The sequence below is a fragment of the Atta cephalotes genome, assembly GCF_000143395.1.
Source record: "Atta cephalotes unplaced genomic scaffold scaffold00025, whole genome shotgun sequence".
Classification (NCBI taxonomy): Eukaryota; Metazoa; Arthropoda; class Insecta; order Hymenoptera; family Formicidae; genus Atta; species Atta cephalotes.
Genome location: NW_012130089.1, coordinates 2,060,893 through 2,087,289, shown reverse-complemented (window position 1 = coordinate 2,087,289; position 26,397 = coordinate 2,060,893). Strand labels below are relative to the sequence as shown.

The following is a 26,397-nucleotide window of genomic DNA, read 5'->3' as shown; positions in this document are numbered from 1 at the left end:
ACACACACACACACACACACACATACACACAATTAGACTACATACTCCATATTATTACAAAATTGAAATTGACAGTGCTCATTCTATCTTTTCTTTTCTAAGTTAATAATTAAATTATTTGTGTTTACAAAAATCTTTTTTATAATCTAGAATCTAGATTATAAATATTATTATAATCTTTTATTATTATTCTAGATTATAAATATTTTTTTATTAAAAGTGTGAATGTATGAAGAACTTGTGTTACATTAATTATGAATGTCCTATTTTTTGTACATATAATTTATGTATCAATAGAGAAATATTGTGTCACTTAAGAATATTCCAGAATTAACGAATAAACAAAAAATTGACAATGTTATATTCGTGTTGTCGGCTTTAAAATATCATTTCGAAGTTATGACTAGAAAGAAAAAACAACTTTGCCAGCGAGAAAAAAAAATATGAATTACCTGATAGTACCACGAGTTGAGAAATGTCTGATTGTCTCTTTTCTGGTAGATTAGAGGACCGTCGGGTGCCAGCAGGCAAGTCGTAATTTCACCCCGAAATACACTCGGTAGATAAACGAGAAATGTAGCCAGAGGGATGAGTACCACTGTTAGGTGAGGTGGTCCGCAGAGTGGTCGCGTGTGTTGTCCGGGATGACAGACGCTTACGTAACGCTCCACTGTCAATGCCAGAAGCATCATTACTCCAACTCCTACGCATACAATTAACCCCTATATCTCTCGAATATAATGCTATGTCGAGTCGCCTTAAAACCTCTCTTCATAGACATCTGTGCGTTTCCACACGCAATATATACGTGGTGTTAATCGAAAAATTTTTGCGCATCACGTTTCGTCGCCTGTGCAGAATTTTGTTGTGCGCAAAACGTTCTTTTTTCCTTTCGCGTTCCATTTTCTCTAATTCTCTTTCTTTGAACTATGTCAGAGCGAACTTTTAATCGCCATAATCGTCGTAACTTACAAGAGCCGCAAGATATGGAAAAGCCAAAGTTTCCGTTGCGAGCGAGAAGTTCTGCACGAGCGATCTTCTATTTCTTTCGGCATTCAGTGTGAAGAATAGATAATGTAGAATGTAGATAAATTTATTTCTTTTCCCCGTTGAGGATCATATCAGTCGTTTTCATAAGAATGATATTAATGAGAGATAGAAAGTGCACGAGAAAGAAAGATAGATGAACGAAGAGTGTTTATTTATATTCTAGAGCGGTTATATTCTAGAGCAAGTCCTCTAAGAATATATACAATAAAGAATAATGGTAAAGAAAAAAATAAAATAAAATGGAAAATATAAGAAAAATAGGTACGAAGAAAAAGATGTATTACAAATAAAATAAAATTAACATTAAAATTTGTGAAGATAAATGAAAAAACATGCAGCATGCGAACAACGAGAAGCAGAGTTTAGTTAAAGCTCGAAAAATAAGAGAGATACAGAAATATAAATATCGCTATTTTTTAAGCGCTCTAGAAATAATCTCCTTTTAAGCGCTAAAATTAAATATAATTGAAAATTTATTACAAAAAATAGAAAATTAATAGAATAAGAATTAATAAAAAAAATAATAAGCATTAATATAAAATGAAGAAATAAAATATAAATGCAGAGAAATAAAAAAATAAAAAATTTAAACATAATAAAGTATAAATATGTGAGTAATACACAAGTGTAAGTGTAAACACGAGAGGGGGGGGAGAGAGAGAGAGAGAGAGAGAGAGAGAGAGAGAGAGAGAGAGAGAGAGAGAGAGGGGAGAGAGAGAACAAGTCGATTATTTGTATACAAAGAGAATTTTCTTTTGAAATTTACCCTAAAAATATGATAGTTGTGGTATACAATACAATATTTTAAAGATTTTTATCATGCACTTCAGTAGAATTAATTAATATTTTATAGTTTATTGTAATTTTATTAATGAATGAGAGAGATTTACATTAAAATTTTTCGAAATATACATTGTTGTCCCACGACTACGACGGGTAAACTCTAAGAAAAAATTCTCTCCGTGTAGCGGAATTTCTGCAGGATTCTGGTCATGTTAATAACAATTCATCGTACCTAAACAGCCGTTCCCGAGAAAAAGTTCGAAGTGAGCGTGATAGAAGGCCTGGATCCAGCTACTCCATCCCCCGGTCTCCTTATGGATGAGCACCCTCAGCGCGAAAGGGATGCAGAAAAGGATCGCGAGAAGCGCCGCCGCGGAGTAACCTGGAAACAAAAAGAGGAACGGAGTCCATGGTTAAGGAGGATAGTCGGACGAGAAAAAATAAGAGAGAGCCCCGAGACCAAGAGTTAACTTGATTTTATAAACCCAGAACAGCGGGCGAACGTTGCGTCACGATTCACTTAATCATTCTCGCAACTTCCCTAGAATATTCTGTCACCGCGGTGGAATTTTTCATTCCGTCTCCACGGGGCCGTCGCGTAGAACGACGGAAATAGGATTAAATCATTCTTCAGGATCTATTACGGGATCCCTGAGTGTTCTTAGTCGTTTCCACCGTTTTATACTTGTCGCGCATTTAATATCTACCAGTTTCTGACTGTTACATTGATGCGTTCCTGAACGCACTAAAATGTTAACATTCATGATTCTCCTCTCTTCGTAATTCTCTTTTCTTTTAGCCAAGTGTCACTCTTAAATTTGCATATATTTCTCAATCATTGGTCGACAGTAATTTTTTTTGTGTATTTTAATTCCAAATTAAAACTTCATCGAAACCCGCGAATTTAGACAATCGAAAAACGTGATTACACGTATTTTTTTTTGCCAATTTCCATTGATTTCCTGTTTTCGTACGGTCGGTCGCTGCTCGTTGCGCTTCATCTCTTGTTACGAGCTTTTACCGTCCATTGAAACCAATTAACACCCGTATTTACCGTTTCATTCCGCGGAATTTCCTGAGCGCAATTAGATGTCGACACTTTTTCCGCTTCGTAAATGTTAGATAAAAAAATTGCTGACTTACTTCGGATATAAATGCGACGAAAAGAAACTTCTTCAAGCACTCTAATAAAAATTTTGGTTACTTGAAACTTTGGTTACTTAAAACAATTAGTCTTTATCTAAAATTGCCAGAGCTCTTTGCAAATTATATTAATACTTAGCGTTAATATATTTATTGATAGTTAAATGAATGATAAATGAATAAATTGAATAAAATATTATTCAGATTTGATGCGGGGATGTCCCGATTTAATCATGTCACTATTGATTACAGCCATTCACAGAGATCAATGCTTACATTTTAAAAAATATCGATGTGAATTTAATATCATGCGATCTGTATAATTCTCACTGCATTGTTAATATTAACATCAATATGATGTAGATTAATCAATGACGAATTTATACAATTTTGCATCCTAGGCCTTACTTCTTGGCGCCCTTTCAGACAAATTAATAATAAAAAAAGTTTCGTCGAAAAGTATCACTTTTCTACCAAAATATTAAGATTTTATTTTTATACGCCAAAGTATTACAAGGAACATTATCACAAATGACAATTCTACACAATATAAAATTTACTTTAATTTTGGTACTTAGAAGGTGTCCTTAGATCTGGATGTTGTAGGCTTCTGTTTAAATTTCACTATTGATGGATTTAATATTGTGGGTTTTAAATCCATATCTTAATAGTGTTGATATAAATACCAGGGATTTTAAATTCGTACCTGTTGGTGTTTATATTAATATCAAAAGTTACATAAACATCGCATGATGTTAAATCCATATTGATATTTTTAGAGTGTAGTTTTTCCATTGGAGCTCTGTAAGTTGACTTGTGATCAATTTCATTATGATTAAATAAAACGACTTTCACCCTTTGATGCAGTTCGGTAATCGTTCCTGAATTATCTTCAACCAATGTACGACGAATGAACTTCAGTAGGTTGGCAAGGTTTTATCAACTCTAGTACCGACCAACCTCGAGCTTTCAACCGCCGATAAGCTCGACGAGTTTGCTGGTAACGCAAGCTTCTTCGGTCGATGATAACCGAGTGTGTTGGGTGGGAAATTCAACCATTCACCAATCGACTCTGTTACCAACCGATCCAGATTTCGCGTTCTGCAGCCACCTTGTAGAGTCTTCCCTAAGCGTCTGTAGAACGGCAGTCATTTTAATGGCGAGGGGAAAATTCTCTCGGTTCTTTTCTTCCCTAAAGTTTATTAAAGCGCGCGGTACATGCTCGTTGGAGTATGAAAGTCGCAAGAATCGCTCAGAAATTGGCTAATGCCGCGCGAATGAAAGTCGAGTTTTCTGTCCGGCTACGCGACGCATCATGGAAGCTCGTAAAACTTTTATGTTGGAGCCGTCACATTAAGGCAAAATTACGTCTTTCCATTTAAATTACGATTTTTCGTCTTTCATCCATCAGTAAGTCAAGAGAGAACCAACTAGGTTTCACTAGGGTCTCTCGATTTCTTCGCTAAACGATGAGTGAGAGTATGAGGGTTTTTAGTACTTCGATCTACTTCCTCGCTTTTATCGTTTTCTTGAAATTACTCTTTTGATACATGAACGGAACTTCGAAAATAAATACATACGTGCACAAGTACGACATCGCAAGCAGCCACTTTAACAAAACAAAGATACTCGAATAAAATTATGCAATCCAAATAATGTTAGAGCATTGTTTCTTCATGTAATATTAATATTGATTTATTGAAAAATTGAACTTGTGTTGAACTTGTGTGATGGTATATAAGTTACTGCATTTTATTGAGATTGAAATTAAAGTAATAGAATTTCGAAATTGAAAAATTATGCAATAATAATTGTCTAGTCGTTTGTATGCACTGGACCTTTAGACGTGTGCGCGAGACGTTCTGTCTTCATCGCGTTAATGTAATAATGTAATCTAGTGTAATAAGCCATTCTAATAATAAGCCATTCTAATAACCTTAACTGTTGTTATTTACCTTCGTTACGTGCGAAGAATAGAGTTTCGAAATTAAACTTGTGCGAAAACTGGTATATAAGTTGCATTATTTTCTCTTATAATTAGTTGAAATTAAAGTAGAAACATTTTTTTGAATTGCGAGAAATTACGCAATAATTATTGCCTTATTATTGCCTTAGTTTATATATTTTTTTACATGATTTTTATCTAATTCTATATTTTATAATAAAAAAAAACTATAAAATAATTTATTTAATTATGCGTACATTAATTCTACATATAAAACTTGTATAGTTGTCACTTGTATAGTTGTCACTTTCTAAATCTCGTGGAGTGAAATCATTCGAAGAGATTGAAAATTTAGCCTCTTTTTCAAGAATGAAAATACGACCACTCTTGTTCAAGAGTGGCAGATTTTTATTCTTTTTAAAGTGAGATTTATTCTTTTGGAATGAGAGAGATTCTGAAGGAAATGAAAATGAAATCTCAAATCCTTTTTTGGAGTGAGGTTCTATCTACCCTAATATTCCACTCCAAAAAAGGGATTGAGATTTCACTTCTTCGAAAGGGATTGAGATTTCACTCCTTTTAAAAGAGTAAATGTCACTCTAAAAAGAAAATCTGCCACTCTTGAACAAGAGTGGCCGTATTTTCATTCTTTTTCCAAGACGGGCTAAATTTTCAGTTTCTTCGAGTGAGATTTCACTCCACGAGATTTAGAAAGTAATGGTAACCATTATATTTTTTTTTGTATATGAAGATTCATCGGTGATCACTGAGACGTCCGTTGTGACGAATCGCTTGGAATCTCATAAAAACGAGAAGAATAGTATTAAAGTGGCCGTCGCGCGTCAATTACCGGAAATTACCGCGGCTGATCCACGTTTTCCATTTTTCTAAAAGACGGACGGATGTCGGTGGGCGTCGGTGCTCGTTAACGCACGCAGACACTGAGACTGGAATTAATGTGTCAGTGACCCGTTTTCGGGTCACGGTTCGTTTACTAAACCCTGTCACGTTGATTGGCCGATTCCTCGGCGTTTTCTTGTTCGCCCTCATCTATCGGTTCGCTAACAAGGAAAAGGCACGAGAAGTGACAAATCCATAGAGCCCGGATTGTTAAAGAACCGACTAATAGAAATAAATTTTATAAAACGCACAGATATTTAATGCGGATATCTCTTAAATGCGGTACGAAGATTGAGGAACGTTCACAAAATACGCCGATCTTTTTTTCATCCCTTAAACAGCTGTCGTGTGTTAGAACATTGATTTACATGGTATAAAACTTTCCTCCCTATTCCTTTACTGATGGAGACGTCAGTAACGCATTATTGTTTGACATCTTTTACGAGTGTCTTGAGTGTCATAAAGACCATTTATGTGTATTTCCACCAATGTAAATTAACTTTAATCTCGCTTCAACCTATTCTTCGTCTTTTTCTAATCTTTAGACCTAGAAAAAGACGAAGAGGAAGTTGAACCAAGATTAAAGTTAATCTACATTGATGGAAATGGACATTAGTGTGACAATAACAACTGTAAACGATTATTCAAGAAATCAAAGTACTTAAACTTTATAAATAATGCGCGATTAATCTACTTGATTATAGGTCCTCTTATGACTAGTTTGAAAAGAGTTTGATTTTGACAATTTTTCATAATGTTAAGTTAATTTATATTTGTGATGATTAATAGAATAATATTTATTTAACTCGTTTATGAAAATAATTTTTTAAATTATATTTTTTGAGCTCTTGTGTAACTCTTGAAATAAGAGAGCAATATTACGTTCAAGTTACGTGCTGAAATTCTCACAACTGATAAATACTATGACACTCTACGATGCTGAATCATTGTCACGCCTGAAGTTAATATCTGCCTCCACCCTGCGTTCTCAGCAAGTGTATGTCAACAAATACAGGAATAGTGAAGAAAAATGTCTCGATGACGGCGTCGCCCGGCGACATTTTACAAATCGCGTCCTCGCAACATGTTTAATTTATCGAAATCCTGAGGGAGAAGCCAGCTGTAGCATCCATTTGTCAACATCCCCGCAGCGTAACTACTCTGCGATGTCGCGCACCTGAACGGTTACTTTAACTCTATAAAAGCGGCTGTTTTCGCGTAGATCGTTAAACGCATCGTTTATCATGTCGCGAGGGATATACACGCGTTTGAATGATTCGCGCCTGATCGAGACGGGTGAATTTAAAAAATAGGAAATGATCCACCATATTAGGCCCTATATTAGGTTCTGACGTTATCACCGAGCGTTATCTGTGGAATATCAATATGATAATCAAAATGATATAAGGAAGAAAAAATTATTTTCTGAGACAAACAACGACATGATCAATGACGTGTCCAAATTTTTTTTTCCGGATTATTATTTCCGAATCAAGGCTAAGGATGATAAAAGAAATCCACAAATTGATAAAGGTCTAAAGATAATCGTACAAATTTACTGTTAATTTTGCTTCGCCAGGCTGTAAGATCGAGCTAATGCCGATCAAAAATAATACCATAAAGTTAGACTCAGGAAAGAAATAATAATTTTATTATCGGATCCTAAATTAAACACATATTCCTCATTTGATCTCTAGTTCTTCTCTCTCAACTTCCTCTTATTATTTCAAAACATAAACGTACGCGAGCCGATTCTCAGATATTGTCGATCAAAGTACAAGGTAAAATTTAATAGTAAACTTTATGATTTAACTTTTCGGAGTTGACATCAAAATTTGTAAGAATTACTGATGCTGGATTTGTAATATATTTAATTTATGTTAATTAAAAGGGCACGAAATAATTTCAAACAATCAGAATAACGTAACTTATATAACAAAGAATAAATACTAAGTATAAATATACTAAGTATATAAGAATAATTCAAATTTGCAAATGTAATGTAAAGAAAATTGTTTAACATCTTTTAACAAAAAAATGTATAAAATATATATTATATATTAAATAAAATTTATATTGAATGCATTCTTAAATTCATAATGTCAAATTATATCTAATTTAAATTACAATACTTTTAATCATTTTTAAGATCGCTTCTATTCATTATATATATCATTAATTTAACTAAAACAACATTAAATTAAACAATTTAACCCAAGAAAATATATTAAATTTGATTTAAATTTAATTTATTATTTTCGAAGTATGTTAATATGGACATTGTTTATTCAATTAATTACAGAAATGGATTGATTATATTTTGACACAAAAAGTTAAAACAAAATGCTATTTAACTCAAGGAATTAAGTTACCATTGCTCCTTTGATATCTAACTTGTGTGTATTCAATAGAGCCATTGTCAACTTTGGAAAGTTAATATAAAGATATTTAATTTCATCGCGTTAAAATTACTATATCTACAGACATTTGATCCGAGGAAGCGCGATGGAAGTCAAATGTTGAACTTAGTGGAGCGTTTTTTTCCTACAGTTTGCGATACGTCTTATCGAACTCACAGCGCCTCTGCGCCAGTATTCACACCACCTGTTGAAAAACGCATGTAATACGAAGTTTCCATTATTTCTGCTGCCGATCAATGGGCGATGCGCTCTGGTATCTTATTCGTACCTCCGTCAAGTGCAGCCGCTGCATTCATTCTTGAGTTAATAAACTGTTCTAGGTGAATATCTTTGAACAACAGTTATTAGATGCTTCGGAATCTCTGTTAATCTTATATTGGAATTAAATTTCGCTACAGTATAATAGTACGTTGCAATAATGATTTGTTTGATGTAGAATCGAACTGATGACAAATAGATTGATAGGCCATTAAACGTTAAAAGAATCTGTAACATTTATTAGTTTAATAGATCGAATAAATAATAAAGATATGTGAATCAAGGTTGCTTATCAAATCGCCAAATCGAATTTAATTTTTTCGAATCAAATCAAATTGAATCGAATTATTGAAGCATAACTTTTATTTTAATAATTAATAATTTAATTATTATTAAGTTGAATTTTAATTTATAATAAAAAAGTTTCGATACGAGAAATATGGTATAGTAATGATTATATGATGTAAAATAATTTTAAATATACTTGTAGTTAAATGTTTAATATAAGGCTAATAAAATATATATTATTTACAATTAGATAGTAGGTACACAGTACAAAAATTACAAATAAAAATATAGTTACAAATAGATATGAATCTGGTATATAATTGTTACGCGTAACTGAATTAATCGGTGGACATCAAAAGCAGACTAAAGAGTAACTCAGTAGAAATCGAAACTGGTTTTTGAAATTCACAACTACTTAATTATAATTAAATTAAATAATTTTAACCTTAAAAATTGATTAGTCTTAATAAAATAACATCTTTTATTTCAATAATATGATTACACTGTTTTACTTATTATTAGGAAATATCTTTTTTATTAAGGTTGTCCATATGTATTATTCCATATGTACTATTAACTTCTTAAATTTGAAATTTTTGCATAGTATTCGGATTCGAATCATAAAGATTCAGAATCATATCGAATTGAATCTTAATTTTTACTTAATTGATTTTTGTACTCAAATAATTTTCACATCTCTGATAGATAGAAAGATCTGTTGAAACGAAAAAGAAATCAAGATTGAAATCAGGACAGTGAACAGTCGTTGGAAATTCATAACGACTATAAAAGTAGTAGCCGGAGAAACGAGAGTGATACTCTCTGTAATATTGTACACCCGGTAATAAATCATTCCACGGTAATATCGTAGAGAATAACGAAAAAGAGCCGTCAGAACACATTACCGATGTTTGCGTCGAAATTTCTCGAAATTCTGTCTTTTTAATCATTGTTTATGCTAGACAATATGGACAAAGTTAAGGAAGTTAGAGAGAGCACGTTCGTTCCAAGATTCTTTTTTCACAGACAGATAAATCGTATATGTCTCGCGCAACGAACGAATCGCTATTTCGCGACGCAAAGATTCGCTCGGGGACGACGGAAACCGCATCCTGCACGAAACACAAATCAATCAAGAGCGAATTGATCTGGATTGAAATGTTGACTGTTTGGAGCAGTGACGCACAACTTTTTTTAAATCTTCGAAACTGACGCCAAAATCTGTAACACAATGACACTGGGGTTGTGACCCATTTAATATATGTTGAATACATTAATTAATTTTAAGAATCTAAAATGACTTGTATAAAAAAAATAGAGTATTAATAAGGAAACACAATCAAGTGTCTCTCTCTCTCTCTCCAATCTTAATAAACTTCGCACATGTTAAAATATGGACAAAAATAAGGGACATTTTTTTTTTATAAGTGCTAAGTCGCATATTAAGAGAATGAAACCTTCCTTTGAAAAAAAAACTAGTTTTTTTCTTTCTGATTGAATATCGTCTAAAAATATATGAAAAATATATGAAAAATATAAAAAATATAAAAAAATGTTTTTAACACATTCACAAACAGTGATAAAAAATCTTTTTACAAAAAATATTTTATTCATAAACAATTAAAAAAATTTGTTATCATTATTTTGAAAAACTATTCAACTTTTACTGAAACTATTTTTTTGACAACATTAATTTAAAAAGAACCAATTTTCTTCAAAGAAGAAAGAATTTCACACTCTTAACATACAACTTAACAGTTCTAAGAAAAATACGTGTATCTTATTTTCATCTATATTTTAATATACACAAAGCTTATTAAAATCAGAGAATTCCTTGGTTGCAATATGCTTCATTAAAAGTTTATTTTAATAAGAGTAATCCAAATTTATGCAGGTGTAATATAAAAAAAATTGAACTATTTGACCTTGATTACTTCACAGAGAAAGCTGAATTATTTTTACTCATCAAAAGCTTTATTATTCAAATAATCACTACATATTCAGTCCAACAAATCCACATCAGCTCCGCAGGAAGAATAAGAATTATTTTCAGAAGGCTATTTTTAGAAACAGATAAAATCTCTTGGGCCGCATTTTATTTATTTGCATAAAATAAAAAATATAATTTCATATTTTTAGTTATAAGCCGGTAAACCGCAAAAAATTCAAATACGTGAGCCGCAAGTTGTGCATCACTGATTTAGCGATTCCAACTCATCGATCTCAGAAGTTGCAAGTGACGACACGCGAAAAGATCGAACGCGTCGATACCTACATACGTTGATACACGACTCTCCGTCCATGTCGTATCGGACGTATGTACATACATACGTATACATCGCGCGACACGGAAAGATTTAATTTGCGCGTGTCCTCGACACGCATTTCCGAGAAAATAACGTTCGAGTATTGCCGCATATATCGTATTCGATGTTCCGACTATTCGAAGGAATCGTCTTTAGACAGACGCGCGTGGGATTACAATAACTCTTTTCCTTCTTGTCGCGCGTTTGGCAGAAACGACATTTCTGCTATACAGCGACTCGTATTCGTTCGATTAAGGTGTACGAGAGAATCGAGAAGACAATAGAAAGCTTTCGGAGATAGTAAAGACATTCAATAGAAATCAGTTTCTTACTCTACTCTGAAAGTTTTCAACTCAAATATGTATTTTTTTTTGGAGTATTTGATACCATTTTGTTGTTCTAAAATTCAGTTTTATTAAATTCATTCAAAAGATTTCTGTATAAAGATAATATTATTATAAAAAACAGAAAAAAAGAAATTTGCTTCCGTTACATGTAAACATTTTAATATTAAATTTTATGAATGATAAATGATGAATATATAAGAAAAATTAATTTTATATTTTTTCACGATTTTGATAAAAAAAGTCGTCATTTTCCTATCAAAAAACTAGATTTTTATTCGGTTTTTATTCCAAAGTAAAAAAATGTTTTTTTTTTTCATTTCTAAGTTGGAATAATGCACGTAAAATTGCAAGAAGGTAATTTTCTTCTTATCTTTCTGTCGTCGATGCCGTGCACAAAACTACATGATCGATTTGCCCCCAGACGATGAAAGAGAAAGAGATCGTCGTTAATGAGTTCGCGCGTTCGTGCGTCGGAGCGAGTACTTAGGATTTGATCCGCGCTCGCTAGTCAATGGCTAGAGAGAAGTTTTAACTAGTCATTCGATGTAACGATGGGTTATCTAAGGAGACGAGTCGCTCGCTCTCGGTTCGTTCGGTGCTCGGGAATTAACGACCGTTCTCCGTGCGTTTGCATACAAAGTGCATTCTCCACGCGGCCGGCTCTCGTTATTCTTTTTACTGCGCGACGCCCCCAGGGAACTCTTCACGAATGCGAAGCCTTCCGCCGGGAATAGACTCCAGTGCGAAAGGAATCGTTATCCATATCCGGGATTCCGGGACGCCACCGCTGACGCCGACGACAACAACGACGACGACGACACTTGCTACGTTTACAGGCGCTCAATTTACTCCGTTATTGGCGGTATGCAGGTTTACAAACTTTACATCGAGGTGGGATTCGTTTTATAGCACGTTGCTACACAGAGGCGAAGTTTGATGAAATATTGTGTAGCATCGTTTGTCTCTTATTACTCATAAGGCGGAACATGAAGCGAATAATGGTGCGACTGGACGATATGACGCTAAGCTTGCGCTAGATGATGGATTTAACTTCGTGTGGACACTTTGTCTTTATCTCCAGCACTTCCGTTTACTAGGAAGTAAAAGTGTTCCACGGCGTTCAAAAAAGTTTTTTAAAATTTATCCGGATTTATTTTCATATGTATGTTACATAATTTTATGTTAATTTAACATAAAAATAAAAAAGCAATACAAATATAACACATTAAAATAAAAAATGTAGCATTGAAGTAATTTGTAAGAAAACACAAACTATTAAGAAATATATTTTTCCAGTAAAATTAATATTTCTAATATGTTAAAGCAAAAGTAACACATATTTTCTTCATTTACAGAATTTACGTTTCAAAATTCATTATATTATTTTATGTCAAATCGATATTCAAATTTAATACCAAAATAACATAATTCATGAACAAGTGTACGAATTTTCCATGAAGAGAAGTACATAAGCAAATGTAGAAATAAAACAACCCCGAAAAAAATTGTGTCCTTCTTTCATAAAGTTATATGGCACCAAAAATAAACCAGGGATGGTCTTATCAAAATAAATTGATCTCTCTGAAGAGAGATGCCTATGCTGAAGATATGCCACGGACTCGTAACAAAAATATCGATCGGAATAATAGCAGTAGGGAATTCATAGTCCGCGGCTAAATCGTTTTCTTCACGATGGTAAACATACATGTAACTTAAGTTACGAGTCGTTTTAGTCGTTTTAGTCCGACATTTATTTCGACGAATTCCGCTGCTTTCGGACGATCTTGCTTGCACATGTGCGAGTGCACATGTTCGGGTATGTTACAAACTTCGATTGACTGGCGTCGTCGTCGTCGTCACCGCGAAACAGGCGGACGTGGACGAGAAAAGCGGGAATTTCATGGAGTAAAAAGAAGCGCAGCGGTAAGACGTGACAGCCGCGATTGAACGTTTCGCTATGTCGGACGTCAGAAAAGTTGGGTGAACGTCGGGATGGCACGACGAAACTTTTCCGGAAGATTAACCGTTGTTCTAAATCGCGCCTGGCAATCGGACACCAGCATCCCACGCCTATATATCCCCCATGAAATCCGACCCTTCTCTGGTCGTTATATCAAAAAATTAAGACGTCGAGACGGATGTATCCATCGGTGAAGATGGATCTTGTCCAACGACAACGTGGCGCAAAATTTTCGCCTGGAAAAATTGATTGTACATCTTCCTCGTGCAAGGAAGATGCACAATGAAAGAAAAAATAATTGCAATTATGTCAATTTAATTATAATTGTTAATTATTTTTGGTGCCAACTATGCGTATTTTTTTGTAAAATTATACACATAATAATAATTATTATTATTATTTAAAAATTATTTAAAATTATTATATTTAACACATTGCAGTAATTATAAAAATAAAGCTAGTAACGATAATTATTTTATTATTTATAGTCTCAAATACATCAAACACTTTATCTCATATTGTAGCTTTTTTTTTAATAAAACGTTGACCCTCTTACAATTAATATTAACTCTCAGATCAGATTAAAAAGTAAATGAATATAATTTTGTGTCGAAAAATTTAAATTACTTAAAATTTAAGAACATATCGTAATGTTGTATATAAAACTTAATAATAGAAATTAGTAGCTTTTTATATCTACGGATTATCTGATTAATTTCTGAGCTGCAAACGATTGGAAATCAACTGGATAAAAAAAATGTTTTGTTTTACTCTTACTGTTGGAGCGAAAAAGCAGAGTGCTTTCTCGTACTACTTTAATCTTCTTCTTTTCAAATTTTTCGAAGTAATTCCGCCAGTAATTTCCCTTCCGCGATTCGCGTAATGAGAGTGTAAATTCGCGAGCTCTCACAGCACGGTCTCTGTTAGTAAATAAACGTTAGCGACGCTTGATGTGCAGCACGCGCGGAAATAAGAAGACTCACACGTACAATCTGGTGCAGTGGTTTCGCCGTGTACGCGAAAATGTATGGCATGCGACTTGGAATGACACACCGTGGAACGTTAAGTGAAGCTATAATGGTCCCCCGGCTCGAGTCTGCAGCTCGATTATCACATGGAGGCAATACATCGGAATTATAAAGACCGAAACCGTCCTGAATAGAGTACTCCGTATTCTCACTGCACATTTAACGTTAAATATGGACATATCTGGAATTTTGTTTGCTTGGCGCGACTAACGTTGATACTTGGTCAATCGAGCGTCTAGTGATAAACTGGTATAAAAATGCGAAACATCATACGGCAAAGATTTTCTACATACTATAATATTTATAATGTCAAATTGTATCCAATTTGAATTATTTTTAATTATTTCTACAGATTACACTGTTCCTACTCAATGTGTCGTTAATTTAATTAAAACAATGGAATTAAACAAGAATTTGATTCAAGGAATGTATTAATTGAACTCAAATTTAATTTATTATTTGTGAACTAAATTTAGTTCATTATTTATTGTATTAACAAGAAAACTTATGGAAGTGTCTCTTTTTAATTTTGGTAAGCAATGTTATTTCCTAGACAAAAATAAGAGACACATGTTTTTTATAAGGGCTCAATTGTACTTTTTTTACCATTTCTTCTTTAATATTTACAAAACAATAATGTTTTTATCTTCGCGAAAGAATTATTTTCTAAAATCTCATTCCAAGAGACTGAAAATTGAATCAATCCTGAAAAAAAAAGAATAAAATTTCACTCTTTTGGCGTACAAATCACTCTAAGGAGTGAAGTCACACGCTCCAAACAAAGGAGAAAGATTTCATTTCTTTGGAGTGAATCTCAACTTTAAAAGAGTGAAATTTTATTCTAAAAGAGTGAAAATCTGCCATTCTTGTTCAAGAGTAAAAAATTTTCACTCTTTCTTCAAGACTAACTCAACTTTTTGCTCCAAAAGATTTAGAGTAAAATAATCTTTTTCTTTATCAATCGATGCATGCTGCAAACATTAATGGACTCTCAATAACGTAGTCTCAGCACTTGGCAACGTTTAAATCGCGAAGCCTTGTGATGGAGCTGACGAAGGAGCTACAAACTACGTTTGAAAATATTCGTTTGTTCCTCGTAATCTCAAGTTGTTTTATCTTAATGCCAACCTTAAGATCGGGGCCACTGAATCTCCTTAGTTGCTGGCTGAAACGCAATGTCGCAGCCATGCAAATATATGACTTAAGAGAACGAATGCTGCAGCTGTTTAACCGCTTCGGGAAATGCTCGTATTTGCGAGAGCAAGAGTATGTATTTTCTTTTTTTTAAATGAAGCTTTCTTCAAATAAATAAATCGTCCTACGATAACTGCAATTTCATCGTACGAGCGTAGAAAGAAAACTGTATTGGATATACGGATTATCACTGCGAAAATGGAGGAGAGAATAGAGAAAAAGTCAGAGATTCGTGAGAATTTTTCCAAAGGCTTCTTATTGTCATTGGTGGACGATATGAGAATATGTTTAGAGGATTTTTCTGTCAGAAGTCGGGTCAATCTTCGAGTGTGTACATTTTGCGCATTCACACAACGAGAAACACGCGAGACATCTCATAAAGCCGTATTCATGTCTTTGATTTTCCTTCGAGATAAAGGCGAAGTCAACGCGCATTTTTGTAAAAAAAGAAGAAGAAAAAACTTCAACGCTCTGCGAAAACTTCCGTATCGATATTGGGTTTTCCCACCGCGTGAAGAAAAAGCGACAGCGGCACGAAGTAAATGAATTGTTAATTATTATCTTACGGGTAATGCCGGGTTGGGTATGAATATTTATGGAGCTGGGGGTAGTCCACAATTTCTTAATATACCAGGCCCGTATACTGAATCCTTAAATCTACGTTGACACCGACGCGAGAAGCATTATGAATTTATGAATTTCGGATCGATTATCATTATCATTTCGCGGATACGGAAACGCGTTGGTTGACATACTTCCGTGAGTAAAACATATTTAGTAAAAATGCTCTGCTTCCGATCAATTCTTGTTACTACAGTGTATTTGTATAATTCTTTCTTAAACAAGATGGATGGATAAAGAACGTTCTCTCTTCGATCTTAACATGATTGCACCTTCGATCGTATATATGTGTGGCAATAAAGTTCGATAAATGTTATAAGAAAACACTATATAAGTATACAATGCTTTGAAATGAAATGAAGATTCATCAGCTATCTAAAATGTGGATTTAACATCCCTGGTGTGAATTTAAGATCCATGCGATGTTTATACAAAGTTAAATTAACACCAACATGGCGTGGATGTAAAATCCTTGGTGTTTATATCAACAAATTCCTGATGTTAAATCCACACCATATTAATGTTATTGCATCAATATAGTGAGAATTATATAAACACAATATGATATTAAGTTCAAACTGCTATTTTTTATAGTGTGCATTCACTTTCAATTTGATAGTTAGCCATATAAATTCAGATCATCTTTAGTAAAAAATAATGAATGTATATTTTTAATGTTAAGGTACTTTTAAATACTTTTTGCTGTATGAATTAGTTCTTGATTTAGGTAATGGGCGTGATATTATGTCAGATATAAAGTTGACATTAATAGTCCATAATGTTTACGGTCGAAAGATTGCACCTATTCGAGAGAAAATGTTACTCCGAATCGAAGAGTGCGAGGTAAGAAGTACTCGTCTATAGATTTCTCGTCGGTCAAACTGACTATCCTGCCCACGAGCGGGCATCGTCAAATGACACGCGGATTTCCACGAGAGTGAATCGATCTCATCCATTCTGCGTTATTCAACATCGAGCTACCTGTCCTACGTGACTACTGACAGCTCCTCTCCTCTCCGAATATGCCGGACGTGGCCTTCGTCGCATATAAATTGCAAAATCTACTATGATCTGGAATTCCGAGGAGCAGCTAAGATTTACTTTTTCAATCGTTTTTTAGTCTTGATTTCAAATTTATTATCTGTTAGTGAATCAAGAATCATTGATGGAAAAAAAGGATATTAATAGCAATTTAATTGAAAATATTCTTGCAGATAATTTAATAATAATGAAAGAAATTTTAACATTAAAACAAGGACATGTATGTTTTGTTTTATTAATATTTTGACTGCACAAATTTTTGTAACTGATCATCGTGCGTCATACTCTTATTTTTTTTATATAATGTCATTTTAAATAAATGTTTTTACATTGAAATACATTTTCTAATAAAATATATTTTTCAATAAAATGTACTTTTAAGTAAAAGTTTTCGTTGATAAATCTTGCAAAGTTGTTCTCTCCAGAATCTATTTTTCTCAGAATATATCATGTAAAATCAATGCAAAGTATTCTTAATTCATATACAGATGGTAATATAGGAAATGTATTAACTCTCCGTTTGCGATCATATTTCTATTCTTTCCGCAATCTGAGTCTTTTTTATCTAGCCCAAATTTTTTTTACTGCTCTGAGTTTTTCAAAAAAATTGATATTAACATTCTATTATTAAATAGTTTCTTAGCTTAAATATTAAAAATTTTTATTTGATAAATATGACATGTAATCTGTACATCGGATCTTTTTCATTTTGGCCGAAAAAACTTAACTAAGCCTTCTTGTGCAAAAATGAATACAAAAAGAGAATAAATTTTATTTGTGATAAAAGGGACTTATACAGAAGGTTAAATTAACACTAAAAATGCTTGTTGATATGCATTAAACTCACATAGGTGTATATCTAATTATTTATAGCAGTCAACACTGTCACAGTGTCAACATTGTTATTGAATTAACAAAATTATTTTTAATTAAATTACTATTAGCTAATGTTAGTACATCATTTTTTCTGTCTATGCAAACATATATATTTTTACAATTTTGTATATTCTTTTTTGATATTTGATATATCTCATAATCTGATTGAAGTGCGATTTTTAGATTTTTTTTTTTTTTTTTTTTAAATAAACTTATAGTTTGAAATATAATATTTTTCTCTTCCTTTTTAAGATATATTTATACAGAAGAGGAAAATTTTGTGTATTAACAAGTTAAAGTAAATGACAAAGTTGTTTCTGACCCAAAAAAGTTTGCAATTTTTCTGACGAAAGTACGGAAATCTTCTCCGTGATTGAATTATAGGTACTCACACAGAGATGAATCCGTACTAAAATGCCGAGAGCTTTCTACGTGACAAATACTCCACATTCATTGCAATTCCTTAACTCGATTTATCAACCTCTCGTCCAACTATATTGCGGTGGAAAAGTACATTCCAACGTTACTGATATTACCTTATCAGGCCGATCATTACGGTATATGTATATACCGAGAGAACTACGAAATGAGATACCAGGATTACAATCTTGATCTATTTTTTGCACAATCAAACGTCGATCTTACGAAAGTGAATACATCATTCTTAATGCGACGATAACAAATATTAGGTAATTTCGCGACCGCCCTTTAATTTGTGGATCAAGCAAATATGCATCAAGTAAAGCTTAATTTACCATAAAACGATTTCAGTTCAATTTCTTCGCTTTTACTTGGATTTGCACGTATATATTTTACTCGGAAATTGATTGATCTATGTACGTAGCGATCACTTGGAACAATTTTGCAATATCGATTTCGGCATCGAGTGCTATTTCGCATAGCCATAGCTCTCTGTTATTTAACGTGGCGGTTAATACTATCCGAGCGAAGCGGATGACAATGCTCATGTGCGATCGTTAATATTCATAAAGCCCGAAGTAACCTGTGCATCGTTATTCGGATCTGTAATATCGCCGACCTAGTGTGGATAGTGTGGATTTAATATTGTAGATTTTCCCTGTGGTACCAGTTACGAGAAACTCCTATAATAAGCAATGATCTTGTGTCACGACTAACAGTTTCTGAAGTTGGAAGTCGGAAGAATTATTTGAAGAAACAAAGAAGGGTTCTCCTCTAATATTGATATCCCTGATGAAATATTTTTTCTTGAAACTTTACAACTGAGACAGGCAGGCGCGCTTATTTCGATAAGACTTATTCGCACCCTTTGTTTTCCTCCAATTTAACTGATTTTATAATATAAATGTTTCCGATGTTTCGTAAAATATCTCAGACGATGAAATATCGGTCTTTATGCGGAGATTTGTTCACAATCATCACGTCTCTGTCATATCGATGCAATTACACAATTGGAGAATTTATATTAAATTTAACATGAAACAATATTAAACAAAGAATTTCTTAGGATCATAAATGTGAATACACAACAAGTAGAGAATAAATTCAAATATTAAAATAAAGGGCTATTAATTAAAACAAATAAGAGCCAACACTGGATGTCTTTTATAGAAGAGTGTTAATAACCTTTATTTATTTTAATATTTGAATTGTTAATTCTATTGATAGATTTATTTGTAATTGTTAGGGAATAAATGTTTTTAAAGATCAAGCTGAATTTTATGCTTAAATAATTCGATATGAATTTATATGCTACTTATATAGTCATTTATAAATTGTGAATTCATTTAAATTAAATTTAACATAAAATAAATATATTAGAAAATGACATAAATATTATGTAAAAAATTAATACAAAAAAATGACATAACTTTTATAAAGTCAAAGCGACTTTTTAGAAGTAATCACTTCGGCAGAGAATTATAACTGTAGTAAATGATTTAGTGTAAGTGTAAAATTTTTAATCATGTTTTCAAAATGAACGTGAAACTTTAAACGTTTTTTTTGCGAAAAGTAGTTTCCAAAATGCATGATTATATCTTGAAAATGACTACCATTTGATTTGCAATTTTACATATTTCTTCTAGACACTATAAACTACTTATGATTTTTGTTATTTTTTCACAGCCAAAAAACGAATCAGATTTTTGATAAAAATTTAGTAGTCGATATCATCTTTAAAAAAGATAAATGATAAAAGTTTCATCTTCAAAAGAAATCTTGCGTAAATTCAAAATTATTTCGAGGTCAACTGCCACTGTCATCGGGTGATTTATTTAAAATTTTCTAAATCTAGAAGTCTGAGAATGCGGAAAGGTGTCAAAATACATATGTCGTGACGTAGAAATAAAGAAATCTCTTTAGAAGAACATTAAGATAATTTTCAGGGCAAGGTATCATTCATCATTCGTCATCTGAATTAATCGCCAAAGAGCGTATTACAATACGCCTGCTTCCAACATTGACATAGTAGTCCAATTTTTCTATATATTTGATCGATGTCATGCCTTTTTATTTAATCTGCCTTTTCTTTCCAGACACACGCAACTCTCTTCATTAAGTCGTCACTGCTTACATAAAAGTTAAAAGCAATAAGCCTCCATCAGTGTGCAGTGACAAGAACCCAAATTCGCGTGTCCCTTCTCTCTCTCTTTTTCCTAATTAGTTATGTCCACGTAACAAAATTTTCATATAATTTCGCATAATGGAATGTCAAAAATACAATAAATTTGCACGCACGTGCGAGCGCAGGTGTTACACGTTAAAGGGATTACTTTGAGACGGATACATGTTCTCTCCGCTTCTGATAATTCCTTTGATCAGCGCTTGTTGCGGCAATCTGATTATCTTCTCTATGGGGTAATCAAACTTGGATGGTCCCTTTTATCTCGCCTTCCCTCGTATTGTATCCCGATGCATCGATCGTACAGAACCATCGGACAAATCACAAAGAATTTTTTCGGGAAGAAACGGAACCCGTTCTTTTCCCTTGACAAAAGAATCATCATTTAGCTCGAGATTTTTTTTTTCATTCCACATATAACGTTACAAATTGGTAACGCAAAGTTTTAGACAGAAAATTTTTCCAGACGACATTCCTTCATTATTCGCGTAGCGTGTCTAGGACATCCTCACTTTATAAATTTACTAAATGTATGAATACCATTCGTACATATTAATTATTATAGATATATATATATATTTTTTTAACGCAAATTATTTCAATTTAAAAATTATTTTTAATTTTATATTTTATATTTTATTATAAATATAAGTATATTAAAATTTATAAATTTATAAATATATTAAATGACAAAGAATGTATAGAATATTATTTATCTTCAATAATCTAATATTTGAGTGAGATTGCAATGCAAAAATTACATATAAATTTGTGATCTATAATTATAAGTATTACAAGAAGTAGATAATTATTTAAAATTCAAATAATACAAATACAATTTATTGTCAAGTATATCATGAGATAACTATATTTTGACATTTTTCTGCACGTTCTCAGACTTCTAGATTTAGGAAATTCCAAATAAACAACCCATGACATTGGCACGATAGAAATAATTTTGCCGCAAGATTGAACTCCATCTGGCCCGTAGGCAAATGCTTCGCGGCAATAATAGACGCGGAAACAGATGAAAGAAGAATCGAAGGACAGCAGTGTTGGCGGTCACTTACCCACCGTATGTAAGGCATCTGTAAACGAAGCGGAAACAAAGTAGGTCATGGCAGAACTTGGAGAAAATGGTTACGGGCGTTACGACGTATCGATAAAAGATCATGGCGCGATAAAACTACTTGAAAGCCGACGAAAGCTATAGCTCGCCATTATTTAGGCGTCTTTCAGCAACGTGATTTAACGATGTCGTTCCGCGCGATCGGCGAATGTTTTCCCCGCCGTTATTCAAGCAGAACAAAAAGGCATGATGAAAATCAAAGTGGCTCCAAAATGGAATTTATTAAAAGTCGGTTATTTTTTTCAGTCACGATTTATTTTAACCAAGAAAAGTAATGCGTTATTTGTAACGCTGTTACCAATATTCTATAAAAATAGTGAATTTAGTTTTTATGTAATATGTACAGAGTATCCATTTTAATTGTCCCAGATAAATATATAATATATATATTAAATATATATTATTAGATATACACATTAAAAATAATATTAATATAAAAAATTATAGAAGATTTATATCAAATAAGTTTTATTGTAAAGAACAGCTTATTTATATAGGGATTATAACTTAGAATTTTAAGTTGTAATATTATTATACCAGATATTAATATTGATTAATATTATATTAATTTCTTATTGTGATTATTCTGCTTGGGCATAGGATATGAATATCCGGACAGAACATAACGTAGAGTGAACTACTTCACTAATATACAATACAAGTTGCAAAGATGACGGGAATAAAGAAATATCCGCCGACGTGGCGTTTTTGCAATTTTCCGAGCACGCTTCGAATCGCATCTCCATGCATCCGCGAATTCTTCCGTCCTGAGCGACGCCTCGCGATTCACGATACTTCCGGACGCGAAGGCACGTACCCTCGGCCGTCGCAACCCCCTTATCTTGTCCGCCAGCATCCTCTCGTCCTTGTGCGACGTGCATACGTCGCGCATATCGATGCGCCCGCTCGCTCCGCGCAACGAGCACATCTCGCTCGCTCGCTTATTTACATACACGTCGGTGCTGATGCACGTGTTACGGTACGCGATGCTGCCGTGCAGAGCGTAAAGACTCTCGCCCTTCTTTCTCTCCTTCGGATATGCCGGGTGACGGCCGCCGGTGTGCTTCACGCTCTGATATTTGACGCCGCTGGAATTTTGATGCTCCTCGCGTATAGGGATACGGACACTAGTACACCTATACACACGCGTTCAGTTATCTAACGGAATTGGCGCCGACTTATCAGGAATTCTAACGACGACAGTGCAACATGTATGCGCATACGGATGATACAAAAGCCATTGTCATTTCGATAGAATAGCGAAGGTCGCTTCCTACTCAATTTTCTGTCATAGTATTGATATCCTATTCTCTAACGAAATTTCCGGAAGTTTTGTATCCGGCAGGCGATCAGCACATTTTGGTGAGCTGCTATAGAATGTATAGAATATATATACGAAACGTTTAAGCTTTAAATAAATAAAGAATAAATGTCAAAAAACTAAGTAATGTTGTGAGTTTATTTAGAATCTTTAGCAATTGTTTTTGAAATTATTAGATAATAAAGAGTTGCAGTAATTAATAAAAGTCATTAATAAAAAGTGATAGTAATATATTGGCATTTTTTCTGCAAATAATTAGTGACAAAAGAAATAAAACAATATAAATAAAAAATAAAAATAATTGATATAAATTGAAAGATGAATTGAAAGATGTCATTATTACATTGTGTGGGATTATAATAGTGGGATATAATTGTGGAATATAATAATTAATGATTGTTCCGATTTTATCGATAAAATATTATACTTTTTGCCATCAACAAAGCGTTTTATAAAATGTATTAAAAAATGTTTAACTAAAGAAAAAGTAATGTAAAATAACATAAATATAAATTATTGAAAGATGCTATTATTAAAACATTACATGACATCTAGATAAAATATTGTCGTCCATGTTCTCAATAAAACTATTATTATTATTATTATTATTATTATTATTATTATTATTGTTATTATTATTATTATTAGTGTTGGCATTCTTTATCCGATTTTTTATCGATAATCGAAAATATTTTCTAACATGCAGATCATTCAATAAAATACATTCATTAGGAAATAACAAAAAAAGAAGAATGTAAAATAACGTAAAGTAACGAAAAATGTAAAGTAACTAAAAATTATTAAGAAGTGTCAATATTTTGATGGAAATGTTATACAATAATCAATGATTTGATATTTTTGATCTGAATATTTTTATCGATAAAATATTTTCCACCGTATACAGAGGGTAAAATATCTGTAAAATACACTTGGGGGCTCCTCACAATAAAAGGAACAGGAAACAGAGAATAAGAATTTCAACCTTACAGAAACTGTGTATTCCACAATACATGATTTCTGATAGGTTGAAATTCTTATTCTGTGTTCTCTGTTCTCTGTTCCTTTTATTGTGCAGAGCTCCTAAGCTTTATATTCTTTCTGCAACATCATAAGATGAAAGGTGAATCAGATCTCACGAGAGACGCGTCTCTTTGCGTGTCTCCTTTATGCGTAGACGGATATCCTTGCTCGGTAGCAAGATCAAGGGTAGTAGTGGACCAGTCGAGAAACTCGAATTACACCAGCAAGGGAACGAGATACTCTTAGGATTTTATTCCGCCATTCCTACATGAAGTCGGATTGTATGCCACATATAAAACGTAGCTCCTCTTCAGATTTTCCTCGATGAATTTAATTATACTGGTTAATATTTTATGTTTTTATCAGTAATATTTATCTTTTCTTAATAGAACTGATTAATAGAATTGAATGATCATTCGTTTCAGAAATCATATAAGTAGAAAAATCTAATTTTTGGAGAAATAAAAAAACGTTGTAGTTTTACAATTGTAATATTAAAAATATTAAGAATATATTTTAAAATGCTTCTAATCTATCTATATCTTATTCTGAATTTCCTAATATTTCAATTTAAAAAGAAATGATTTATAGAGTCTATTTTTCTAAAATGGCCGATATAATTTTCCTCGATCATTTCTGTAATTATTTAATCGACATAATTAACTCAGATTATATAATAAAGCATAACATTTACGAAAGTCTTGGTGCATGTAAAATGTAATGATTATTTACTATCCAACTCTAAACGATTGTAATAAAGACGAAGTTATTCATTCAACAGCAGTCATAATTTGCAGCAACTGTCACGATATTTATGGAACTTTTGAATGAGATTTCATTAGTTTCATTATTCACGAATCGCTTGTTAAGTCATTAATCTTGATGAGTTTGATGGTGAAAGCAGGTGAGAATTTTCACAGAAGAGTAACATGTCGGCACATTCACTTCAGACACTAAGTTTCTTGATAGATTCCGGGATCAAGGATAGTTGAGCTCAGCATTGCAGAAACTCGAAGCAAGGCGCTTAAAGTGCAATATATATATATATATATATATATATATATATATATATATATGTGTGTGTGTATATGTAACGTATATATATATATATATATATATGTACATGTATATACAATATATTGGTATAGGGAATCGAAAAAGGAGAGGGAAAGAGGAGACAAAATTCAAAGAAACTTCGATCATGAACAAGTGATGTTGCTCTGCCATATTTTCCTTCTCTGTCTCTGTCTCTATCTTTCTCTTTTTGTTTCGTCAACCTTTTCTAATTTTCTAAATCCTTTTAAGGTTGTATTCTCAACACACACGAGAGAACCGAGTAAATCGGAAATTTCACGTGATCGTTTGCATCTAGACATCTTTTGATACCGGAATATTTTTATTGGATAGCGATATCGAATCGACAATATGCTATAAGCGATTCGCCGATACTTCATGATACGCTGATAGAAAAAAAAATGATTGCAATTATCATAATTTAATTATAATTTATAATCAGTGTATTGCAATGCGCAGTAGATTCATAATTTAACCAATTACCTTTCTTTTCTTATTATTTTTATATTAGGATATCAGCCGTATTCTTTTAAGAATCAAAAAGAATATTATGTATTCTTTTTGAGATCGCATTTTTGATATTAAGTAAATTTTTTATTTATGAAATTATATTAATAGCAATTATTAGAAATTATGTTTTAGAAATTTTATTAAATACCTACATTTAATACATAAAAAATTATATTCCGTCCTTCCATCCTCGGATCATCATCTTTCTTTGAAAAGTGTACTCTTTTCTTGTAATTTAGATATGGTAATTTAGTTCTGGATGTATGAAATGACACATGTTCGATCTTTTGTTATCCTTAATGCGTCTATGTGCGCGCTAAGAGATTTGAATTTATCGGGACGGTCTTATAGAAAAAGAAATTAACTCGAAACTAGACTAAGCGAAATTGAGTGCTGCAAGACAATGCTTCCGCAACGAGCGCGCTCCGGTAGCATAAACTATTTTAGAGTCGATTTTGCACTTTTGTGGCGCAATTCTGTGGAGTGCACAGCTCCAGGTATTCCGCGGCTTTACAGCTGTGGCTGCGGAGTTAAACGAAAGGAAGAAGCCTCGTATAAGGATGTGTTATGACCGCAGGGTC

The 26,397-nt window shown here is 32.8% G+C and overlaps 1 protein-coding gene across 1 annotated transcript in view; it reads right to left on the bottom strand.

Annotated features, from left to right (window-relative positions):
* LOC105620292 (probable G-protein coupled receptor B0563.6) overlaps nucleotides 1-26,397 on the bottom strand; it is a 33,622-nt gene that overhangs the window by 2,150 nt on the left and 5,075 nt on the right. Inside the window, exons 2-3 of the mRNA XM_012201796.1 lie at nucleotides 2,066-2,215; nucleotides 453-703 (exon numbers count right to left, since the gene is read on the bottom strand). Coding sequence (XP_012057186.1) covers nucleotides 453-703; nucleotides 2,066-2,215 — 401 coding nt within the window. The remainder of the gene's footprint in view (nucleotides 1-452; nucleotides 704-2,065; nucleotides 2,216-26,397) is intronic.